The sequence below is a fragment of the Pleurodeles waltl genome, chromosome 4_2, assembly GCF_031143425.1.
Source record: "Pleurodeles waltl isolate 20211129_DDA chromosome 4_2, aPleWal1.hap1.20221129, whole genome shotgun sequence".
In the NCBI taxonomy this organism is placed as follows: Eukaryota; Metazoa; Chordata; class Amphibia; order Caudata; family Salamandridae; genus Pleurodeles; species Pleurodeles waltl.
The window spans coordinates 565465053-565491098 of record NC_090443.1 but is presented as its reverse complement, the minus strand read 5'-3'; the positions used below and the strand labels follow the sequence as shown (position 1 = coordinate 565491098).

The 26046-nt window shown below is 43.2% G+C and overlaps 1 protein-coding gene across 1 annotated transcript in view; it reads left to right on the top strand.

Moving 5' to 3' along the window:
• C4_2H1orf53 (chromosome 4_2 C1orf53 homolog) overlaps positions 1–26046 on the top strand; it is a 130132-nt gene that overhangs the window by 54285 nt on the left and 49801 nt on the right. Inside the window, exon 2 of the mRNA XM_069232123.1 lies at positions 5470–5571. Coding sequence (XP_069088224.1) covers positions 5470–5571 — 102 coding nt within the window. The remainder of the gene's footprint in view (positions 1–5469; positions 5572–26046) is intronic.

The following is a 26046-nucleotide window of genomic DNA, read 5'->3' as shown; positions in this document are numbered from 1 at the left end:
ACTGGCTGCTTGTCCCCTTACAATGGATAAGTACAGGCAGACAGTTTCAATAAATGGTGTTGAGGCCTTGGCCTACAGGGACACAGGTGCCAGTTTCACTTTGGTGACTGACAACCTAGTGCACCCTGATCAACACATCATTGGACAACAGTATAAGATTATTGATGTCCATAACTCCACTAAGTTTCTTCCCTTAGCTATAATTCAGTTTAGTTGGGGTGGAGTTACTGGCCCTAAGCAGGTGGTGGTATCACCTAGCTTACCTGTAGACTGTCTCTTAGGTAATGACCTAGAGGCCTCAGGTTGGGCTGATGTAGAGTTTTATGCCCATGCAGCCATGCTGGGCATCCCTGAGGAATTGTTCCCTCTCATTTCAAGTGAAATGAAAAAGCAAAGGAGAGAAGGCCTGAAAACTCAGGATCCCTCTCCATCAACAGGTAAAAAGGGTATCACAGTATCCCCTAACCACCCTACCATTCAGGATACCATTCCTGTGGTGGGAGAAACCTCTCCTAGGGTGGCACCTGTTCCAAGGGAATCATCAGTTGGCAAAACTGTACTCCCTGAGGTGGAAGTACCTCTCTGTGGGATAACTAACATTGGTGAGAAAAAGAGCACCATTTTAGTTAACATGGAGCATCCCTCCAACCCTCCCAGAGAAACTTTAGTGCAGAAACTCTGCACTGCCTCACAACACTTAGGACAGCATCCCTGCCCTAGTGTGGAGCTGATAGGACAGCATCCCTGCCCTGCTCCAACTCAAGAGAAACAGCATCCCTGTTCTCTCTTCCAGCCAAATGGACAAAGTTGTTGCCCAGCTATGGCTTTACTGAGACAGCATCCCTGTCTGGCATTTCCATCATTACAAATAGGTTCAGTGGATAATTCCCACTGCTCTAAACTAAAACTTACTGATAGAAACTCTGAAAATACATCTTCACATTGTTGGCTAGCTAAAAAACTTCAAACAGGGTGGTTTACATCCCCACAGGGAAGTAACCATATAGTGGATGATAAAGGGAGTAACCAGTCTATTGCAGAGCTACTCTCTACTTATCACCACTTAGACAATAAAGTCTCAACTGGCCAAGGTTAGCCTTATTGTCCTTCGTTTGGGGGGGGGTTGTGTGAGAAGGTAGCCTCTTTCTAGCCTTGTTACCCCCACTTTTGGCCTGTTTGTGAGTGTATGTCAGGGTGTTTGTCACTGTTTTCACTGTCTCACTGGGATCCTGATAGCCAGACCTCAGTGCTCATAGTGAAAACACTATGGTTTCAGTATGTTTGTTATGTGTCACTGGGATCCTGCTGGTCAGGACCCCAGTGCTCATAGGTTTGTGGCCTATATGTATGTGTCACTGGGACCCTGTCACACAGGGCCCCAGTGCTCATAGGTGTGCATGTATATGTTCCCTGTGTGGTGCCTAACTGTCTCACTGAGGCTCTGCTAACCAGAACCTCAGTGGTTATGCTCTCTCATTACTTTCAAATTGTCACTAACAGGCTAGTGACCATTTTTACCAATTTACATTGGCTTACTGGAACACCCTTATAATTCCATAGTATATGGTACTGAAGTACCCAGGGTATTGGGGTTCCAGGAGATCCCTATGGGCTGCAGCATTTCTTTTGCCACCCATAGGGAGCTCTGACAATTCTTACACAGGCCTGCCACTGCAGCCTGAGTGAAATAACGTCCACGTTATTTCACAGCCATTTTACACTGCACTTAAGTAACTTATAAGTCACCTATATGTCTAACCTTTACCTGGTAAAGGTTAGGTGCAAAGTTACTTAGTGTGAGGGCACCCTGGCACTAGCCAAGGTGCCCCCACATTGTTCAGAGCCAATTCCCTGAACTTTGTGAGTGCGGGGACACCATTACACGCGTGCACTACATATAGGTCACTACCTATATGTAGCTTCACAATGGTAACTCCGAATATGGCCATGTAACATGTCTACGATCATGGAATTGCCCCCTCTATGCCATCCTAGCATAGTTGGCACAATCCCATGATCCCAGTGGTCTGTAGCACAGACCCTGGTACTGCCAAACTGCCCTTCCTGGGGTTTCACTGCAGCTGCTGCTGCTGCCAACCCCTCAGACAGGCATCTGCCCTCCTGGGGTCCAGCCAGGCCTGGCCCAGGATGGCAGAACAAAGAACTTCCTCTGAGAGAGGGTGTGACACCCTCTCCCTTTGGAAAATGGTGTGAAGGCAGGGGAGGAGTAGCCTCCCCCAGCCTCTGGAAATGCTTTGTTGGGCACAGATGTGCCCAATTCTGCATAAGCCAGTCTACACCGGTTCAGGGACCCCTTAGCCCCTGCTCTGGCGCGAAACTGGACAAAGGAAAGGGGAGTGACCACTCCCCTGACCTGCACCTCCCCTGGGAGGTGTCCAGAGCTCCTCCAGTGTGCTCCAGACCTCTGCCATCTTGGAAACAGAGGTGCTGCTGGCACACTGGACTGCTCTGAGTGGCCAGTGCCACCAGGTGACGTCAGAGACTCCTGCTGATAGGCTCCTTCAGGTGTTAGTAGCCTTTCCTCTCTCCTAGGTAGCCAAACCCTCTTTTCTGGCTATTTAGGGTCTCTGTCTCTGGGGAAACTTTAGATAACGAATGCATGAGCTCAGCCGAGTTCCTCTGCATCTCCCTCTTCACCTTCTGATAAGGAATCGACCGCTGACCGCGCTGGAAGCCTGCAAACCTGCAACATAGTAGCAAAGACGACTACTGCAACTCTGTAACGCTGATCCTGCTGCCTTCTCGACTGTTTTCCTGCTTGTGCATGCTGTGGGGGTAGTCTGCCTCCTCTCTGCACCAGAAGCTCCGAAGAAATCTCCCGTGGGTCGACGGAATCTTCCCCCTGCAACCGCAGGCACCAAAAAGCTGCATCTCCGGTCCCTTGGGTCTCCTCTCAGCACGACGAGCGAGGTCCCTCGAATCCAGCGGCACCGTCCAAGTGACCCCCACAGTCCAGTGACTCTTCAGCCCAAGTTTGGTGGAGGTAAGTCCTTGCCTCACCTCGCTGGGCTGCATTGCTGGGAACCGCGACTTTGCAAGCTTCTCCGGCCCCTGTGCACTTCCGGCGGAAATCCTTCGTGCACAGCCAAGCCTGGGTCCACGGCACTCTAACCTGCATTGCACGACTTTCTAAGTTGGTCTCCGGCGACGTGGGACTCCTTTGTGCAACTTCGGCGAGCACCGTTTCATGCATCCTCGTAGTGCCTGTTTCTGGCACTTCTCCGGGTGCTACCTGCTTCAGTGAGGGCTCTTTGTCTTGCTCGACGTCCCCTCTCTCTGCAGGTCCAATTTGCGACCTCCTGGTCCCTCCTGGGCCCCAGCAGCGTCCAAAAACGCCAAACGCACGATTTGCGTGTAGCAAGGCTTGTTGGCGTCCATCCGGCGGGAAAACACTTCTGCACGACTCTCCAAGGCGTGGGGGATCCATCCTCCAAAGGGGAAGTCTCTAGCCCTTGTCGTTCCTGCAGTATTCACAGTTCTTCAGCCTAGTAAGAGCTTCTTTGCACCAACCGCTGGCATTTCTTGGGCATCTGCCCATCTCCGAGCTGCTTGTGACTTTTGGACTTGGTCCCCTTGTTCCACAGGTACCCTCAGTCAGGAATCCATCGTTGTTGCATTGCTGATTTGTGCTTTCTTTGCATTTTCCCTCTAACACGACTATTTTGTCCTTAGGGGAACTTTAGTGCACTTTGCACTCACTTTTCAGGGTCTTGGGGAGGGTTATTTTTCTAACTCTCACTATTTTCTAATAGTCCCAGCGACCCTCTACAAGGTCACATAGGTTTGGGGTCCATTCGTGGTTCGCATTCCACTTCTGGAGTATATGGTTTGTGTTGCCCCTATCCCTATGTTTCCCCATTGCATCCTATTGTAACTATACATTGTTTGCACTGTTTTCTAAGACTATACTGCATATTTTTGCTATTGTGTATATATATCTTGTGTATATTTCCTATCCTCTCACTGAGGGTACACTCTAAGATACTTTGGCATATTGTCATAAAAATAAAGTACCTTTATTTTTAGTATAACTGTGTATTGTGTTTTCTTATGATATTGTGCATATGACACTAAGTGGTACTGTAGTAGCTTCACACGTCTCCTAGTTCAGCCTGAGCTGCTTTGCTAAGCTACCATTATCTATCAGCCTAAGCTGCTAGACACCCTATACACTAATAAGGGATAACTGGGTCTGGTGCAAGGTGCAAGTACCCCTTGGTACTCACTACAAGCCAGTCCAGCCTCCTACATGTGTGGGCTATGAAGTGTTCCAGAACCCTGTGCTGGTCAGAGAGGTGCTATAAAACATAAATAATACATGTGAGAGAGGGGCTATGGCGAGATGAGAGACACTGATGAAGGGTGATAGTGAGGTAATCATTGAAGAGCCTCAATAAAGACTGCTATACCCTTTTGCACTGTTAAGGTCATCATTTACTGTGCCTTAAAAACGAATACAATTGAATATATAATGAAATACGTGTTGTAGCATGCACCGTTTTTGCCATTCTTTCCCCACATTTTCTTGTGAGGAGAACCCGCAAAACCCATTGTAGTGGTCGGGCTCGTTTTCTATACACCCTGTGGGGGCTGGCCTGACAAAATTTGTTAGGGCTGCTTTGGGTTCCCAGCCCATCCCTGACTGGATATTGATCTGCCGCTGGGAATGTTTTCCAATTCCATAATGGGCAGCTCCAGCTCTGCGGCCATCTCCTCTCCTGAAATGGTAAATTAAATATCTCGGGAACTTAGTTCATGATATTTAGGCCAAGAACTTTTGACCCAGTGGCACAGCGCTAATCAAAATTGACTATAATGAAAAGAATGATTGACGTTATAATCAGCCCTGATGAGTTATTCTGTTGAAGTATTCAGTGCATTATGTATTGTTTTGTAGCATTGATGTAGTAATTCATTCTACCATAAAGTGTTCTGATTTGCATTGGTGTTGGTTGTTTTAAAGCACAGGTGGGACTGGAGAGGTGTTTTAAACATGATGCTGCAGTGTCGCTTTTCATGAGTATGAGCTGTTATAATTGTTAGATTAGGCTTAGTTGGGCAAGAAAATGCTTTGTTATGTGTTGGAAAGAGCCATGGTTTTAATGTTTAAATGAAAGAACTTCACACGGCCCTTTACATAGCCCTCCTTTGAGATATATATATATAGTAAGGAGGCTTTGTTTTTTACTAAAAACAACCTATACAACTTCAAACGTTGTCCGAGCATTCCCTTTTATTTCAAGGATGTGATGTTTTATGTATATGGATTTCCGGGTCCACGCTCGGGCCGCCACGGAGGTGTGCCTCGGGATTCCGGTAATGGTGTTGTGGTGTGTGTGTGTGTGTGTATATATATATATATATATATATATTTGTGCCTTTGGAAACAAGTTGACACACTGACTTGTATTATTTAAATTGAAATAGTGTTTTTGTTTTGTTTTGTAGGCCCATCAGGAGAACTACGTTGATCCAGAGACGGGATACGTAGTATTCACCAAATTTGGTCATTTGCAAAGAGGGAAATGCTGTGGATGTGGTTGCCGACATGTAAGTAGTATGCTTTCTCAGCATCATGGAAAAATACCCCAAAATCAGCTTTCTTCAATGTTCCCAATGTTCTATGAAGCACATGAGCGTATGAATTTGATTTGTTGAACAAAGTGTACTTTTATGACATCTGAACGATATTCCAGTACTTACCTGAATTGGTTGTCATATGGGTGTACGGTAAAAAACATCGTATTTTTAAAGAATACCATTAAGATTAGCATTTCTTTTGGTACGGTGTAAATCAATTTTTATTGTGGAAAAGAGCAAATTTATAAGAATGGGGTTTTGTGATGCATTACATGAATGGTTTATGGAGTAAGCACCAGACATTGTGGAGAATATACAAGGCAGGACCTTTAATGAAAAAATCTGAAGTTATCGAAGTTTTAATGTCAATCTGCCACAATATTGTATTCAGAATACTGCGAGGATAAGAATGTATACGTAATTAAATATGTACTTAACACCAAATCTACATACCTTCAAAATGTAGATCACAGAGGTGTGCAGCTGTGGAGTTAAGAATAGTGAATCAATATTATGAGTCGATATTCTGGATTCAGTATTTTTGCATTATGATATTATTTACCTCAATATGCTGTGTTGTGGCAGTTTTGGGGTGTGCCAAGGATGTTTTTGGTAATGTGATCTATGTGGTATGTTTAACAGAGTATCATGATATGTTATTGCTGGAACTTTAGTTTTTTTAATGATTTGTGTGTGTACTTCACAGTCATTTTATTTTTTTGATCTTTGCTCAGTTGCAGCAAACCAGCTTTTAACTTGTTACACTATTTAGTGCCAATGATGTTTGCTAATTGACCTTTACTCTCAGACATGTGTGTTCAGCGTGCCTGATTGGGTCTTTTGGGTATTTTCTCCAGAGGTCGATAAAGTGAGTATCATTGAGTCGAGTAATAACAAACATCTATTATTCAGAGGCAAAATACCCAAGGGCGCTAGAGTACTTTACAAATACATGTTATATTATGGTGTGTGGTGGCTGCTCAGCTTTCAAAGTGGTCGGACAGAAAGTGTTGCTGTGAAAATTGGTGATTGATGAAAAGTTCAAACAGTCAGGCGTAAATATCTGCTCCAAACTGAGAGAGCAAGCCTGAATTCCTCCGAGAAGAGGGGTGATTTAAGGTAGTTCTTCTCTCGAGAAACCTCTGTAAAAATGGCACCAAATATTTAATTTTAGAGTAACGATTGCATATAAATTGGATAGACGGTTTTGACAAGCCATTGATGAAATATTTGAATATTTTTAACCCTCACCAGATATGCGTGAATTTCACCCTCCTCAAGAAAAGCTAGAAAATAAGGTGATTTTTACAACCTATATTCCATAAAATTGTCTAGAGATCTATAAGTATCAGAGGCAGTTATAAAAACCTCAATAAGACTTTTCACACGGGCTATCTTTTTTTTAAAATATGAATAAACATTATTATTGACTACAAAACAGAAAGTACCAGGGCACTCCAAAAGATAAGTCCACAGTATGCAAGAATCCAAAAAGTTTTAATTCCTTATGTTAGAAAAAGTAAACACATTAATTTTCAGAGACAGCCAACACGTGTTTTGTCCAACCGGACTTATTCAAGGCATGTAGCTGGATGAGTTACTGAGTCCACCGCACGCACGCCGTTTGTTTGGCTTTCCTGACTCTTGGGACCGTGAGAGGACAGGTGATCAGGCTTATCAGGGCCCTGCCACATACAATTCTCAACACTTGGGATAGTTGGCTTATACAACCTGTTCATCATACAGGACCGACGATTTTCCTTTGAATGGAGACATTTTTTTGGACTCAGTAACTCATCCAGCTACATGCTTTGAAAAAGTCCGGTTGGACGAAACACGTATTGGCTGTCTCTGAAAATTGATGTGTTTACTTTTTCTAACATAAGGAATTAAAACTTTTTGGATTCTTGCATACTGTGGACTTATCTTTTGGAGTGCCCTGGTACTTTCTGTTTTCTATTTGTGTACTCAGCACGACACAGAGGAGGCATTTCCCAGTCCTTCTGGGTCTGTGCATCATAATTCCCTGGGTGGTTGGGTATTCACACCAGGTTGGCACCCTTCTGATGACTTTGTTGCTTCCTCCAGGACATTGTAATTTTTGTTGCAGATGTGCGATTTGCAAGCATCAACCACCTGTTCAGTTATTTCTATCAATTTTTATTGACTACGTTATTCTACTTTCTTTAGTTTTTCATGCTGCCTGTGATATTTCAGCTAGACACAATATGATTTCAGATTTTTTTTTATAGATATAATGATTATGTATTACTATAAAAGGCATAAGAAAATGTACTTGACCGTTCTCCTTAGTTTATTTCGTTATGCCTTAGATATGCTTATCTGCTAATGCTTTGTACAGGGTCCTTTCCCTGATAGTTCATAACTCCATTAGATCACAGATAGAGAGCAGATGGCTTATCCTATGTATTCTTTCACTGTGTAGCGATTCTTCATCCTGAGGGATGACCCATCCACTCAGGGGAAAAGAATAAGGAGTCATGAGCACAGTGTTTTCTCCACCTTCCACCCTGTCCCCTTCTTTCCCTTCACTGACCCCCATTTGTGGCTAGAGGAGAAGATACAGAACTAGAAGTTCACTCCCTTCCAGCACTGTGTCTTCTCACTTACTTTCAGGAGGTTGACTCTTTTATGGTAGATTGGTCTGGGACAAAATCACTTGCTCCCTTCCTCTTTTCCTACCATAGCTGTACTGCCTAAAAGATATCTCCTTTTGGGTGATGCCTAATAAGTATTGGTCCTCTGATACATGGTGGCAGACAGACCTGCCTTTTTTATGTAGGTGCCCTAACTCTCTTCTTCCTGATAAAAGGAGGACATGTCAGCCCTGTAAAGTGAGGAGTTTCAGGGAGACCTGTACTGAACTTTCTTCCTTTCATAACACATTTTCTTGTAATGAAATAAGTGCCTTGTATTCAGCAACCCACTTAAGAGCCCCACTAACCCTCCCATAACAACTGGATCCCATGGAAGCCGGCAGCAGTGAGAGCGTGTGCGGTATAATCGTGGAGTTGTTCTCTGCTCTTCCATACAGTAATGGTTGAGTTTCATGGTGATGTTCTACTGTGTGCATCAAAGAATCAAAAGTACATCTACTTCCTTGTGTGGAGCGATCCCTGTATTGCCTGCTGCAGGAACCACTCATCATGGAACTAAACAGACTGCACAGTATTTTATGACTGATAATTTTCTTCAGAGGGTCAGGGTGGCAGAATTAAAAGTGAAGTATGACTCAAACTCATCTGCCTCAGCTAGCATATGAGGGCAGATATTACTGGTTCTTAGAGAAGTGGTACCATTCATGTTATTTAGGCCCTAAAGGCTGAGATTGAATACTGGTTACACCTATGTTGAATACTTATGCTTCAGGCATAGGCCATAGATATAGATGATGAAATGTCTCCACTCCGGAACTTAGCATGAATTATCATTCAGCTTTAAATATCTTTCTGTACATAAGGAAATAGCTAATGGCCTACGGCTTCCCGAAACCCTTTTCACAATGTAAACCCCTGTTGAAGAGGTTCTGCTTTTTATACTTCCATGGACTCGTACAGCAGGCCTTGCTCCTCAGCTACATACCTTCATCATATAACCTCCTACCAACCAACACCTCCCAAATAAAGGCCTCCCTTGAGTCCTGCTCCCACCTTGTTTACACCCTTTGTCCGGTCCCTTTGCAGGACAGCTTCCTACCTCTAATGTTAACCCTGCAACCCATGCAGACAATCAACATTCATCGCTTAACTCTCCCTCTCTAACTCGTTTTTTCCACCGCCTAGTGCAGTCTTCCTCCTCCTCCTCTTGTGGCTAATCCCTCTCTGCCTTCTTACACCTGTCCTATTCTTGGGAGATATTTTATTTATCTTTTCCACTGTGTTGCATTGCCTTGCCACTCGGTTTGAGGTCCTCTACTCTTGACTATTAATAAATACATGTTGGAAATCAAATAATTATGTCTGCAAAGATGAGGTTGCCAATTTCTGGAAATATGCACATTTTGCTATCCAATGCACCATTTTCATTTTGGATGCATGAACTTAAATTTACACAAACAAAGCAAGTCACTTTCAGGACGAAAACTTGATTTGGTCACCAAACATGAGAGTTTCACTTTCAACAGATACACAAGTCCTTCTGCCACACTTCTCCCATGCATGTGCATATCTTGCCTTACATGTTCATGTATTACCGTTACATGCCAGAGAGGCACATCACATGCCAAGGATTCCCATCAGTATTATATTAGGGACAGGCTCTTAGGCTATCATACCAAGGTAGTTCATAATTACCGCCCTTACACCAGAGCCTTCGTTTTGCTGGAGGGCACAGTGGCTGCACATGATATTCTATCCATTAATTATGCAAGAGTCATCATTATTTTACTGATGGACAGTATCATACCATGGATGGCCAATGTATGACACTAATTACTTCAGTTGTCTCTGGGCGATAATTATGAAATGAGTGAGAATCCATCATGCCATTAATGCCTAAAGTGTGCCAAGAATTTCCACCGTTATTTTTGGAATTATATTAGACTAGAATTAGAGGACCTGCATAGCCACAGGCTCTCAAGGTGTATCAGGTATGCAAAGTGTAGGCCTCCAAAGCTAGTGATAATGCAAAAATGACAGTAGACTTCCCAAGAATATTATGATCAGGTAACAGTAGCCAATGATCGAACATCTGCGAGCCTGACTGAGAGACGTACACTCACATGAAGACACCCACACTACCTCTGGAAGGCACACACACTTGCTTACGTGTAGATGTGCACATGGACAAACACATACATGGACACAAACAAACACAGGGGTGGCTTTTCTGCTAGGGCGGATGGTGTCAACCCCCCCCCCCCCTTCCACCCCCCCCAGCCAGCAGCAGCAGCTGCAAACCCTTTGATACAAAACGATAATAAACTCTGTTTATTATTGTTTTGTATTAAATGGGGCGGGGCCACGGCATGTGACGCGAACTGAGGGGAGTGCACTGTGCACTCCCCTCAGAGCGCATGTGTGTTTACCGGCCAAACACACATGCGCAGTAGGCTCTCTACAGCCCGGCATTATGTTGACGGGCTGGAGAAAGCCTGCACAGGCTCCCAGTCTGCCTGGGAGTGCCCTGGCTGGGTGCTCTCAGCCAATCCTGACGCTGCCCTGAGCAGCATCAGAATTGGGTGCAGGGCAGGCTGGGAGCCTGTGCCTACAGTCGACGGTGGAGGAGCAGAGCAGCGCGGCACATGAGGAGAGAGGTACTTTTTTTTCTACCACAAGCCACCACTGAACGTGCATTCACTAACGTGAGTGCAGTCATCCAACCAACTACACAGATATGAATACTTTTATTTTTACTTATCTGTTTCATCTGCTCACTTCGGTTCTGTCTCTTTGTCTTGCAGTTGGACTATCTCAGTGTCCTGCGCCTTGCATAATCTTCAGGGCTTCCTCATTGCCCTGTGCTGCCCAATTGCACTGTGTGATTGACAAAATGGGGCCTGTAACACAGCCAGTCAGCATGTAGCAGACACTCAATAAATGGTCATCACAGGTCCTGCTTAACCTGCCAATTATCATGGAAGTTTGAGCATAGGCCCAAGTTAATTAGCAGCCTTGCCTCTGTGGTGCCAATTAATGTATTTTATCAACAATCTTTGGGGTTGGTAGAGTAGGGGCCAATATTCAATCAAACTTTCAATTCTGCATGTGCATCTGTAAAATACTTAGGATCACAATTTTCTGGTGTCATTGTGAAATTGAAAATGGAATTGAACTACTATGGAATCAGTTGTTTTAAGCCACCTATCCTTTTTGTGAAAGCTTAGAGGGATCGGGTCAACATTTCCAGAACTGTTTTCCAGCAATTGAAGCGAAGTAGAACTTTTGCTGCTATTACTAGCAATTTAGCTGTACAGTTTGGACCCTCCCTTTAGGTGAAATTGCTTGCCATTGAAAGAGCTTAAAAGATCATTCTTATACAGTCACACAGTATGATACTTCATCCATCTGGTGTTCCCTGTCACTGGGTAGGTGACCGAACAAGTTGTTTAGGACTATCACAAGACCTTCTTTTTTTAACTGAGAGAATGCTAATTATTGTAAGGATTGGCTCTAGCTTTTTCTACTTCTCAAGGATTTTTAAGTTAAACGTAAGTGTAGGATGTCTTGTGTACTTTTAAGTATACTTCTTCTTTTGGCTTCCAGCTATTTCATTTGTTACTTTCAGTGTCATTTAAAAATTCTTGCTTGCTAGTGGCCAGTCATGCCTCTTTGTCTCTCCTTATGTGTGGGAGCAGGGGCCAACTACTGTATAGTTTCACTTTGACCTGTTTATCTAGTCTGTAGGGGACTTTTTCTTTTTTACTTTGTTTCCTGCACTTGCCCAGAGAAGCTTCCCTTTTCATTTGCAGAGCATTCTTGCTCTGACTTAGCTGTAAACAAGGCTATACATCAGGCTGTTATCTTGGTCACATTTGGTCTTGGGGGGCTTTCTACACCCTCTCGCAGCTGCCTGGCTGCTGCCCTTCCTTGGCTTGGATTTTCTTTACCAACTCTATCCAGAATCCTTAGAGATAGTGCCCATTTCTGCTCCATACTGGGATCCCACTCACAGCTCCATCAATGCACCTCAATTCACACACTCCAAGCCCTCAGCCGTGCAAGTGTCAGGAACCCCACACACACTGTCTACCAGAGCACCTCAGTACTTCCAGTCAGTACACTTTGCTGCTTCAGTAGTAGGACTTCGGGCACAGCTCCATCAGTGCACCTCAGCTCACACACTCCAAGCCCTCAGTCGTGCCAGCGCCAGGAACCCCACACACTCCGTGTGCCAGAGCACCTCAGTTTTTCCAGTCAGTACTCTCTGCTTCTCCAGTAATGGGACCTCAGACGCAGCTCCATCAGTGCACCTCAGTTCACACACTCTAAGCCCTCAGCCGTGCCAGCACCAGAAACCCCACATACGCTGTCTGAGCACCTCAGTTCTTCCAGTCAGTACTCCCTTTGCCTCCAGTACTGGGTCCCCGGGCGCAGTTCCATCAGTGCACCTCAGTTCACACACTCCAAGCCCTCAGCCATGCCAGTGCCAGGAACCCTGCACGAGCTGTGTGCCAGAGCACCTCAGTTCTTCACGTCAGTACTGTCTGCTGCTCCAGTACTGGGACCTCAGGTGCAGCTCCATCAGTACACCTCAGTTCACACACTCCAAGCCCTCAGCGGTGCCAGCGCCAGGAACCTGAGCACCTCAGTTCTTCCAGTCAGTACTCCCTTTGCCTCCAGTACTGGGTCCCCGGGCGCAGTTCCATCAGTGCACCTCAGTTCACACATTCCAAGCCCTCAGCCATGCCAGTGCCAGGAACCCTATACACTCAGTCTGCCAGAGCACCTCAGTTCTTCCAGTCAGTACACTCTGCTGCTCTAGTACTGGGACCTCGGATGCAGCTCCATCAGTGCACCTCAATTCACACACTCCTAGCCCTCAGCCGTGCCAGTGCCAGGAACCCCACACACGCTGTCTGCCAGAGCACCTCAGTTCTTCCAGTCAGTACTCCCTTTACCTCCAGTACTGGGACCTCGGGCGCAACTCCATCAGTGCACCTCAATTCACACACTCCAAGCCCTCAGCCGTGTCAGCGCCAGGAACCCCGCACAAGCTGTGTGCAAGAGCACCTCAGTTCGTCCAGTCAGTACTCTCTGCTGCTCCAGTACTGGGACCTCGGTTGCAGCTCCATCAGTACACCCCAGTTCACACACTCAAAGCCCCTCAGCCGTGCCAGTGCCAGGAACCTCACACACGCTGTCTGCCAGAGCACCTCAATTCTTACAGTCAGTACACACTGCTGCTCCAGTACTGGGACCTCGGGCGCAGCTCCATCAGTGCACCTCAGTTCACACACTCCAAGCCCTTCAGCCGTGCCCGCACCAGAACCCCGGCGTGACAACCCCACATACACTGTCTGCCAGAGCACCTCAGTTCTTACCGCCAGTACACTCTGCTTTTCCAGTACTGGGACCTCAGGAGCAGCTCCATCAGTGCACCTCAGTTCTACCCCGGCGAGGTCACTTCCTTTCCTATATTGGTACCCCGCTCAAATACAGCTCCAATACAGCAGCTCAATTCTAATATTCAGTCCAACTGCCAAGCCAATACTGGACCCAAAAGAGCAAAACACAGATTAGCCAGTGCACCTCAAGTCTAACATCCAACGCCACTGTTGATGGGAACTGCCACAGCTCCTCCAGAATCCATCAATTCTAATAATCAGTGCACATTTCCTCTCAGTACTAAGGCTCACACACGCCCTTCAGGACTCCATGCTTCTGTCGTTCAGAGGCCATGCCACTCCCATGCTGGGCACCACTTGCAGCTTCACCAGGGCACCTGCAGGCTAACACTCGGCAACACTGGCATGCCAGTGCTAGGTTCCACACATAGCTCCATTAACATACCTCACTTCTGACCTTGTGGACCCGTTACTATTCCAGTACTTCAGCCCACATACAACTTGTGTCAGTGCACCCCAACCCTAACCTGCAGCGCCCCATTAATCCAAAACCAGGAATTACGCAGTGTTTCGTTTCTAATTCCTCACCCGCTGCCTTTCTGTTATTTCAGCACTGGACCGGGACACAGCTCCCCCAATCCTGATCTGAAGCACCCCAATATTGTTGTATTGGGGCTAACATACAACTCTGCCAATGCACCCCCTGCTGTTCTACAGTGCCTCCTGCTGTTCCACACTCTGGCTTCTGTTTGAGAACGTGGGGGAGCCAATTACATCTATTCGTAGCTGCCATCTTCATTTGGGAGGATCTGTTTCCCCTATCTCACTCCATTCTTTCCTTTACTCTGTTTACTCTCAACGTTTTCTTTCTCCTCCACTTTTCTCTTTCCTGCTCTTAAAATCCACACGTTAACAGTTTTGCTCTTTCTTTCAACTGTTTATTTCTACTCCTCTCCTTTTTTTTTTATATCCCTCTTGCTCTTGCTACCTCCTCTTTCAAACTCACTCCAAAACTTTGTTATTTCTTTCAATTTTTCGTTCCTCTCTTTTTTCTTCATCAGGCGTTCATTCTTTCACTACTTTTTTCCCTCCACTTCATTCCTTCTTTGTCATTATTTGTACTTTCCTTTGACACGGTATGCGTCCTTTGATTTTGTTTTATTTTATTAGATCTTCCTTCCTTTCTTTGGTGTTTTTCTTATCTTTATCTGTCAATTCCCGTTTTACTATAAATCTCTCTTTTTCCTGTCTGTATGTGGAAGCCACAAATTACTTGTCGGGAGCCGAAGTGTCAAAGTGGTTTCCCACTCCGTGTCTCTGGGAAATGGGTCAGTACATACATGTCTTGGTTCTTTCGCTGCTTGTTTCTCACACCATCTCTCTTTTTCTTTTTTCGTAATGTTCATTTTTTTATTTCTTTTCACACCTCCTTCATTATTTTTTCCTCTTTTTCTTTCATTCGCTAGCTTCCTTCCTTTTTTTCTTTTGTCACACATTTGCTCTGTTTCTTCTCTTAGTTGTGCTTTCATTTCCTCGTTCTTTCTTTCTTTCCCTTCTTTCTTTTATTTCTTTACAACCCCTTCTCGTTCTTCCTTTTGTTAGTTATATTCCTTTTGCTTCTCTTTTTCTTCCCCATCCGCTTTTTCTCCTGAGGAATAGTGATCAATGGAGCAACAGGTACAGTGGCACCAGGGCCCAGAGACCTACGGCCCTCCCTCAACTCTAATTACTGCTTTGTTTTCCTACCAAAATTCCAGTCAGCCATTTTCCTTTCTTACTCCAGGGCCCATGACACCGTCACTAGGCCACTTGTCCTCTCCATCTTTATTCCTGACTCCTTCTTTCCTTTACTCTCCAATGCGTCCCACATGATATTTTTGCCATGATGTTTTGAGCATTACACTCTAATGGTAAAAGTTTATTTGTGATAAAGGTTTATTTGATAATTGTATATGTTTTAAGATAGAGGAAGACGGTAAATGGAAGTGCTTTAGTTAACTGCTGGGGCCACTCAAATTATATGGCAGGAAAAGAGGAAATATGAGAGAGGGTTGACCAATTTATGTGGCAAGAAAAATCCAGTTATGAATTTACAATGCCAATAGCTCTAACTCAAGAAAATGCAAGACCAATTGCATTGCAAATGTTTGTTTCCATTACTACTGATAAGCAGTACATCTAATGCTGGAGAAACTCTTAAAGTGGTCCAGACACAGTTTCTTGTGCTGGATTCTCAGTGACAAGTATTCCTAGAGGAGGTAGAAATAGATGAAGAAGGTAGGCATGCAATTATTGCCAACAGAACTACATGGTTTGTGTAGCGATGTCAGTTCCTAGCCACTGGCTAGGCTCACCAGCTAGCGGTCCTGTGTGCTGTGCTATGACAAATAAAGGTTTTATTTATACATTTTTGCATGTATCTGAAATCTTACAGTGACAACGAGATTTGAAGACAAATTTGTTACATATTATCTGGCAGCACAGGTGTGATTTTGTCCTCATTAAACCTACAACATCTGAAGTATATTACATCTTGTTGGACACTGGCTGTTTTGTGTTGTCACTCTATCTGGAGAGAACTATTGTGCTGATGAGAGGTATTTCCATTTTATACTTTTATGAAAATATATCGATTTCACTATTTACCAAGAATCCCCAATGGCTCTCGAGTGATCCCATGCACGAATAAATTATTTCCCCGGTCACCGGCACAAGAATAATGGAAAACTAATGAGGGAATGTACACGCCATCTAGAAAGGAACACCGACATTGCCCGTCATCATCAAGCTATGTAGAGAGCTGGAAAAGTGGACGTGAAGACATCATCTTTTCATGTGTACCAGTCGTACGTTTGCACAACGTCTTGATGACATCATGTTGTGCCTAAGGAAACATAGTTAGTTTCTATGGTAACCTTCCTGCTCATGAGGGTATTCCTTTAACATGATCAGCGATGTGGATGGCGGTGCTACTGTTACCGTAGTGATCCTAATTTGCATCGGATTGCTGTTTTTCCATCATTTTACATAGGAGCGCATCGTTCCAGTGATGAGTGAATTATTATTTTATGCATTTGATTTCAAATTTACAATATGAGGCACTCTTCTACACATAGTGACTATGTTGCAGTGTTTCCTCATTAAAATATTACAGAGCCTCTACAAGACTGTGCAATTCAGTACATAATACTTCTCTAAAACATTTCATATAAAATGCAGTGTGACTCTCCTTCTAAATGTCTTCAGGCCAAAGGTGAACCTCTTATATCATAGTTAAGGTGGAAAGAAGAGTTCATGACATACCTCAGAGCCATATATGGCAAAAGGATGTCGGCAGAAAGAAAAATATCTTGCTGCACTGTTTGGAGTCAGAGGGACAGGTCTCTACAGAACATTGCCACAAGTAGTGCGTCAAGGCAATATGAATGTCTTTGAGGAATCTATGATAAGAGTAGAACATCGTTTTAAGCCCATGGCTAACATTGCATTGAATAGATTAAATTTGTATACCCTTTCACAGGAAGATGGTGAGACTTTTGATGAATTTTTTTACGAGTCCTATTGATGCACTGCAATTTTGGAATAATCACAGATGAGGTGATCAGATCAAATTATTGTATGTGTTAAGTATAAATAGGTGCTATGAGTAATGGGTCATCCACGTTTGTAGGATCTAATAAGCACTGTTAAAGCTATTGAACAGTCTGAAAAGTGGGTGAAGACTGTAAACATAGAAAACAAGGTTGCTTCTGAGGATGTATGTAGTGTTAATGCTGAGAGTGCAAATGTGAGTGGGCATAATACATTTAAAAGACTAGATAGAAGTGTCCATTGTTACAGATGTGGTAATGCCAATCATGTGGCATCTTCACCTTAATGTCCTGCAGTAGTCAAGGAGTTAAAAAAATGTGGACGTATTGGACACTTTGCCAGACTGTGCATGAATGTGAAGAAAAACAGTAATAGCATTGTGACTAAGAGCAAAGTTTCATGTGTAAGTAAGTATTCTGTTCGCAATGGGAATGGTGAAGACAAAAAGGGTATAGTTTTGTCTATAAATAATTTAGTAGGGATTGGGAAGGAGCAGAAAGTTATGAGACCACCTAAAAATAAAGTTAAAGTTTTGAAAGTAGAATTAGAATTAATGGCCGATTCCTGACAATTGTTACCAAGGATTATTTTATGGAAATGTCCCAAGATATATTGAAGTTAGGTGCCCTCAAAATTTTTGAAATTCTTGCTGAAAGTTTTGATGAATCCAGAATTGATATTATAGGCTATGAAGAAGTTGATATTGAATTTAAAGGACGTTGGGCCCATATTAAATTATATGTAGCAACTAAAGGTGTGAATGTGTTAGGGTGGAAAGAACAGAAGAAGCTAGGCATAATTCTCAGCACAAGGAATAATGAACCAGTACTGGTTTTGATGGATAGCAATAAAAAACATTGGGTGGTTAGTCAATTTCGTAAGGTGTTTACTGGAGAATTGGGCAAGTTGAAAATTTTTGCCCATAAAATCAAAGTAAAAGAAAATGCCACGCCTGTCAAACAAAAACTCAGGGGTGTACCTGTTAATGTGAGAAAAGAACTAAGGAAAATGTTAGAAAATATGATAAGTGAAGGAATAATTAAGGAAGGAGAGTCATTGGAATGGGTTTCGCATATTGTTTTGGCATGCAAAAATGACAAACGTTTGAGGTTATGTGTGGACTTGAGAGCTCTCAATGCCAATTTAGTATTGGATTGCCAGCCGCTGCCAAATATTAATGAAGTTGTATACATGCTGGAGGGAGCAATGGTCTTTTCCACATTTGATCTCTGCCCAGCATATCATCAAATTCAGTAAACTTAGGAGTCAAAACAGTTCACTGCTTTTCTTACTCCTCAAGGTCTGTTTCAGTTCAAAAGGATGCCCTTTGGCTTAACCTCAGCGGCATCTGTGTTTCAGAGAGCAATGTTTCATATCTTAAGGGCCATGGATCAGTTTGTTAAATGCTTTCAGGATGACAGTCTTATATTTTCCTGTAATGAGAAAGAACATATGGAACATGTTATGAAAGTTTCCATGCAACTGCAGCTACATGTTCTGACTCTTAAGAAAAAGAAGTGCACATTTTTCTGTGATTCTGTAGAATATTTTGGTCACACACTCTTTGGTAATGGAGTGGTTCCAAATAAATCTTTGATGGATGCTTTAGTGAATGTCCCTGGAGAAACGTCTGTAATTTGCAGGACTGTGTGAATATTACAGTAAGTTTATAAAATGGAACCGCTACGTGAACTAACAAGGAACAAAACAGAGTTCATTTGGGCAGAGAAAGAACAAAAAGCTTTTCAACAAATCAAAGAAGAAATTGTGCAAGCTCCTACACTTGTATGCTTGTATTCTCACTGTAGATAACAGGTTTATATGGGATTGGAGGGGTGTTCTCACAGAAATGAGGTAAGGATGAGTGGTGTGTAGCACTTGCATCAAGGACTCTCGGTGCTGTGATCGAAAAGGAACTTTTAGCGTGTGTAGGGGCTAATAAGCAGTACTGTAAGTATGTCTGTGAAAGTAAATTTGTGCTTGGAACAGACCATAAACCGTTAGTTGGAATTCTGTCACCAGGTGGTGGATGGAATGCCATGGCACATATAGCTAGGCTCATGTCTTAATTTCAAGAATACAATTTCAGTGTTGAATATTAACCAAGAAAGCATAATGTTGTGGTAGAATATTTGTCTAGGTTGCCGTATCACAGTGAAACTAGTGTGGATGAGCATGATGAAATTGAAATGGTTATGATCTTCAAGGATTTTGTGAGTGGAGAATTCAAAGCCATAATGGAGGATGAATGGGAAAAAACTTGGAAGAAGATGATAATTGGCAACTCTTGAAGAAACATATTGTGGAAGAGTGGCTAAAAGACAAAAATCTGTTCCCAGAGATGAGGTTGTACTGCAAAATATCTGGAGGGTTGGAAGTGGAAGGCGATTTCATATTCAAGGAAGGGAAATGTGTACCTCCAGAGTCGATGCAAGCAGAAATTTGAAACGTGCACATGAAGGCCATCTTGGTATGGCTTCCTTGAATAGGTTAATCAGATCTAAGTTTTGGGGCCTGGTATGGATAAGATGGTAGACATGGTGGTGAGAGAGTGTATTGAATGTATTAATAGTGATAAGATGCTCAAAACATTTCCAGGTCATTTGAAACCAGTGGCTTGACCAAAGTTACTGTGGAGGAAGGTAGCTTTTGATATTTCTGGTGCATATTAAAACTTACCTCAAGAAGCCCAAAATGCTTTAGCCATAATTGACTATCACTCTAAATGGACTGAAGTAAAATTTGTTGCTCAAGTGACGTTGCAAGTTAGTGATAGAATTTTTCAGGGAAGTATTTGCCTTTGAAAGATGTCCGGAAGTAATTGCAACAGGCAATGGAGTTCAGTTAAACTCGCATGAGATGGAGGAATTTCTTAAAGGGCTCAGCATCAGACATTGCTCCACTGCTTTATATGAACCTCAAGTAAACGGCCAAGTTGAAAGGTGCAATTGTGTACCTAAAGATGGGATTCAATGGGCACGTAAGTCTGGAAGAGAATGGAAGAATGCTGTTAGAGAAAGTTTATTATTATATTGAATTACTCCCCATTCTATCACAGAAGTAAGTCTGTTTAGGTTATTGAAAGGGAGAGACCCGGTATCGAAGCTATGTCCCTGGTAGATGAAGGAAAGAAATTGTTGAATTGAGGTTATCGATGAATGAAGAAGTATCTCTAAAAGTGAAACAGAAACAAATGAAAAGCAGATATGATAACAATGGGATATAAAGAGAACCAACTTTTAAAGTAGGTGATTGGGTAAGAATACACAAACCTGGTTTTAAAGTGAAAGAAAATTCTAAATTTGGTCATGCTCTGAAAGTGATCAAAGTGAATATGAACGGTGTAGTTAACCAGGAGGTAAAGTGTGGGATGGCAGGAAAGTGGTGAAGTGCAGAAGTAATTTGGCACAGAGTGACGATTTACAGAATGTTGCCAAAGGTGTTATTGGAAAGGAAAATGATGCTTTGGGTACAGAAACAAACAAGGCTATTGAGACTGAATTTGCAGCATGTAGAGTAAAAAGAGAAGGTAGGATCATTGGTCCACCTAAAAATAAATAATGACTGACTGTTTTATTGTATTAGTTATTTGGTGTTTTAGAACTTTTTTTATAATGTTGGTAAGTTGTTCAAGGGAAGAGCTGTGTTACATTCTTTATCTTATTATGGTGTGTATGTTATATAGAACTGTAAATATTCAAAGGCAGATCTTAGCCACTGTTACTTGCATGTTCTCGAACTTTGGAATTATAAGGCGGTGTTGCATTGGACTCATTAGATAGCGGTCCTGTGTGCTGTGCTGCAACAAATAAAGGATGTATTTATACATTCACACACATATCTGAAATCTTACAGAAAAACATATTTTTTAATTTAATTTTTAAGTTTTCTAAACAGGTACAAACAGCTCTTACAGGAAAGTTACAGTCCCATCACAAGCAATGTATATTAAGAAAAGGTTCAAAAAGTTACTGCATAGCATTACTTAGTTGATCAAAACCGAAGGTTGGAGGTTATGTTATATTATTTTATGTGTAAAGCGTTCTATCACCATCAAGGGTATCCTGACTCTGAGTGGGTGTGTGTGCCCAGCCCTACCTATGGCCAGGATGTGTCTTCAGCCTCTTGTGGAATTCAAAAAGAGAGGAGGAGGCTCTGATGTGAAGAGTGATGTTGTTCCATGCTTTAGGAGTGATGTAAGTGTATGCTTGGGGTGGTGTGTGGAATCAATTATAATCAGTTTTGTTTGTCACTTGTTCTCTGAAATGGAAATGTGGAAAGTGGTGTGTGTTCTGCTTAAGTCTTCACTACCTAAAGTTAGGAATGTATCAACTAGAAATAGATCACATAATGTGGTTAGCTTCAGCCTGTTGAGTTGGGAGCAGGCCATGAACTTGCATGTCAGTGGAATAGCTGGGTTATCAAGCAGGAGTATATTGGGAGAGTAGATCACACAAATTTTGTGTCTTCTGTGCAGGCCCTCCCATGTCCACAGAATGCTTTGTATGGTGTTGATCTTCCCTCTGGGCCTGCCTTGTAGTAGTTGTGATAAAGCAACCATCTTTGCCAGAACAAGTATTCTGGCCATACAAACAGGTAGTCTGATCGAATGATCAACCTGGGATTCAATGCAGTCAAGAGTCACTTTAGATTTTTCTTGTATGGTCTGATCTGTGTCCATGGATTGGCAGCTTTAGTGGGTATTCAATCCGGAATCTTGTCACAAGTTGTCAGTATCTCACATAACGTTAGCCTTTGTGAAGCCATGCTCTCTAATGCTCCATGGAAGGGGATATTTAGGTGAAAAAAGTAATAACTAGTATGTCATACAATGGTGGCAGGAGATACTTGCTGACGCTTTATTAATCTCTAAAACCAGGAGTCCCACAAATGTGGGTTTGTATTAAGGAAAAAATGTAGCTATTGTCCCTGATGCAATGTGAGATTGGTTGTCTTGGAGAGACAAAAGGGAAAGTCCCAGCCTTCTTTCCTACAACAGGATTTGCTGACTGAATCCCAATCCCCCTTTAACCCAAATGTAAGTGCACTGAAAGGACTAATCAGCAGTCCCCTGTCAGGGAAAGCTGTAGCACAATCTCCATCTTGTGTCATATAAAACTAGAGGCAAACTAGAAAATGGATCTGTATCGTCTCAGCAGTCTTATCCTCACATCCACAACAAACCTTGCAGCCATGCATGCTTTACACAACACACACTTAACAGTTGTATTTCAGCATTTCAAGGGCCACTATATTATGGCCCAAAATACTGAGGCCTAAATATCAAGGACTCACATGTGTGGTGGTAAAAGCTAACAGGTATGTACCCCATAGAGCAATCTTTCCATCTTTATCAGGTGGTCTTATTGGTGCACAGGGATCTGTTGCCAAAGATTTCAACACAACCATATGTTATTTCTTCAAAATTAACTTTCTACCAATATTGATTTTCTTAGTCAGCCACACAATATCTTGACATACCTGATCCTCAAGGGGTTTGATTAACTCATCATTCTGAATGCTACTCTCAGATTGAAATTATCAATAATCAGGACAAAATCTCTTCCATTGTACTTTCAGTATACTCCGTAGCAAACATTTATGTTGATCTAAAGAAATCAAATTCATTTGCGGGGACTGACTGAGTTTTTCAGTTTTCCCCTTGATTCTAAACTTTTTAAGTTAGTAGGGAAGGCCATTTTGTCCATTGTATTTAGGCAGGACCACTGAAAATATGTAATTGTGTGGCTGCTGCATTTGTGCATATTTATAAATTTGCTACATAATCATTAATCTGCTGAATTTGTTTGTAGCTCAAACATTTCAAAGGTTACTGAAAATGCAGCGACACATTTTGCTGCACTGTGAAAGGCCCTTTGCAAAGTTTGACTGGCCATCTTTCTGTTGAGCATTGCTAAATTGTCTTGGGCTCTCTCTGCAGGATCAACCCAAACGTTTTTGCTTTTACCCTCCACTTTTTGATGAATTCATTTTTGCTGGCCGTAGGACTAGTGCACATTACCACTGCAAACCAGTACTAAAATTATTGTGGTCTCTCCCTAAATCATGGTAGAACTGGATTATAACCAATTAGCATATTTAATTTACTTGTAAGTCCCTAGTAAAGTAGTACTATGTGGGCCTGCAGCACTTCTTGTGCCACCTAATTAAGTACCCCTCTAAACATGTCTCAGGCCTGCCACTACAACCTGTGTGTGTAATTTTCCAAACTGCTTTTTTGATCTGGCAAAATAAACCTTCCATTTTAGTACCTGTAAGTTTCCCCTAAGGTAGACACCGGACAGCCCAGAGGACAGGGTGCAATGCAGTACAAGGTGGGACATGTACCTTTTAGTTTTACATGTCCTGGTAGTGCAAATCACGTAATGTTATTTTTCACTACTGCAAGGCCTACCTCTCCTATATAACATTGGCGTTACATTATTTTATTTAAAATGCTGTAATTTCCAAATGGAAGCAGGTAACCATGTTATGTGTCTTTGTAATTGTAATGAAAAATCGTAACTTATGGTGAAGTCAGATTTTATATTACTATTTTAGAACGCCACTTTTAGAAAGTTGGCATATATATGCTTTAGCTATTTAGTGCCTGGGTCACATGACTGGGTGTGGCTGACAGTTGCTCTTTCTTCATTACTCCTAGACAGCCACACACAATAGAGAGCTTAGATGTTCCTAGATAGGCCATCAGTGTAAAGATGGGAGAGCGAAGCGGAACACAGCACTACTTACACTTTAATATACTGTGTCGTGCCTCCAAACAAAGGGCTGCATACCCTCTGTAGTTAGTCTAGAGCCAGGACAGGTAAGACAAAATGCCTGGGGGCTTCAAAGTGATTTTCTAGAAGCACCAGGTATAAATATTGGACCTTAGACACCAAACCTTCAGAACACTTCTGGACCTGTGCATGCTCTGCCAGGAAGCAAGTCTGCTGTGCTGCTGAAATGACTGCTTCTCTGAAGTTCTGCTGCCTGCTGTGCTGACCTGCTGCCCTCTTGTCTGGGTGAGAAGGACTAGACCTGCATCTCTTGAACCCAGAACACCAGAGTGATTTGAAGGGCTAGTTGGCTGGCCTCCTGATCTGAAGCCACAGGGAACCAGCAGGCTTCCAACAACCTTGCATCTGCACCTGAACTCTGCTATCTATGAGTTGTCCCTGCCAAGTGGTGCCACCCCAGACCACTGAAGTTGGGCTTAAGGTGCTCTGCCTGCCTCTGTGGATCTTGTGGAACTGACACATCTCCTCTGCTGTGCTGATCAACCTCAAGCAGAACCAATGCATCGCCAGTGCTGCGGAGATAGAAGAGATTGGAAAGGTCTGCATCGCCTTCAAAGCCACTTCGGAACTGCTGCTGCATGATACCTCCTTGGCACAGGCCCTCACAGACGGCAGCCCAAATGACAGCATCAGCCTCCGCGTCTCAGCCTTGCAGCTCCTCTTAACCAATACAATGCCTCAACTGCACGATACATCCTCGACACAGGACTTCGCATCGCAACCTCGCTGCACATCGGAACCGAAACATTGCTTTGGCTGCATGACGCACCTTCAACGCGATCCTTTCGACGCTCCCCAAACCAGGACTTAAGTTACTTTGTTCAGTGGGCCTAACTGCGTCCCTGTAGCCAGCCCACATTCAATTGCGGTTGGCATGGACTTATGACTTCGTCCAGGTCAGCGCGACCAGATGTCCACAGTTGGTGATTTGTGCTTTTTGGCGCTATTTTCTCTAAAATTTTCAAAATTGCATATATCCGATTCTACTGATTGGATTTTTTTCATTTTGGCCTTGTTTTACTTATTTACTTTAAATATTCTATTTTTAGGTTGAGCCTAGGCAGCGCGCATGCACTCTCTCTCAACATGCTGTATTCTCTCTGTGGTCTTTAAGCCTGCCCACAGTCTTGCGATTAGCTGGTTCCATTGTCACTCTCCTAATCTTTCTGTCTGTTTGTTTATGGCATGTATTTTTCTTGCCTCCTTTTCTGTTTATCCCTTCCTGTGCGCACTAACCAAGTACAATGTCCTTCCACTGGTTACCATCTTGTATGTGTGTGTCAAACTACTTTTTTGTGTTTGCAAAGGGATCTGCACAGCATGCTGCACTTCATCTTTAAACATGGTCCTTCAGGGGGTTGGAGGTGAGAGCAGGTGTGGGAGAGCCTTTGAAAACCAGCGCCAAACAGCACAAGCAACACTCACTCGCCGTTTCCTCCTAGAAACTATTGATTTTACCCAGGATCCTTTCATATGTCCGCTCCTAAACTCAACCCATTGTCAGCAGAGTGCTGTAAAGCTACTTTTTTTTAGGGTGAAAAACATGCACAATGTCCAGAAACCCTCACAAAGTGAGTCAGATCACCATGCATGTCGATATAAAAAAAAAGAATCTTCCAACCGCATGCAATTGTGCAAAACATTAAGAGCGCTGCTCCCCCTCAACTTTAAAGATGCATGCATACTTTTCCTGTTAAAACAGATATGGTTAAAGGGAGAACCGCTGGTTATTAGGCATAAAATACGTCACAGTGCGGGTTGACGAGATTGTGTCTTGAACTGTAAAAATCGACATTACTGCAACGCACAAGGTAATGAGGCAAGAATTGGTGTATTTGCCATGCCTCTTACCTCCGACCCTGTACATGTTGGCAAACATGTCTGCCGTGCTGGAACCTTTATGGTACTGCCCCCAAGACTACCTCCGCCTGCACCAGGCTCCCTGCTTCCCTCCTGCCCTCACCTTTCCCCTTTTTAGTAGCTTCTCTTTCTCCTCCGGGTTACACAAAACAAGGTGGTGGAGGAGGG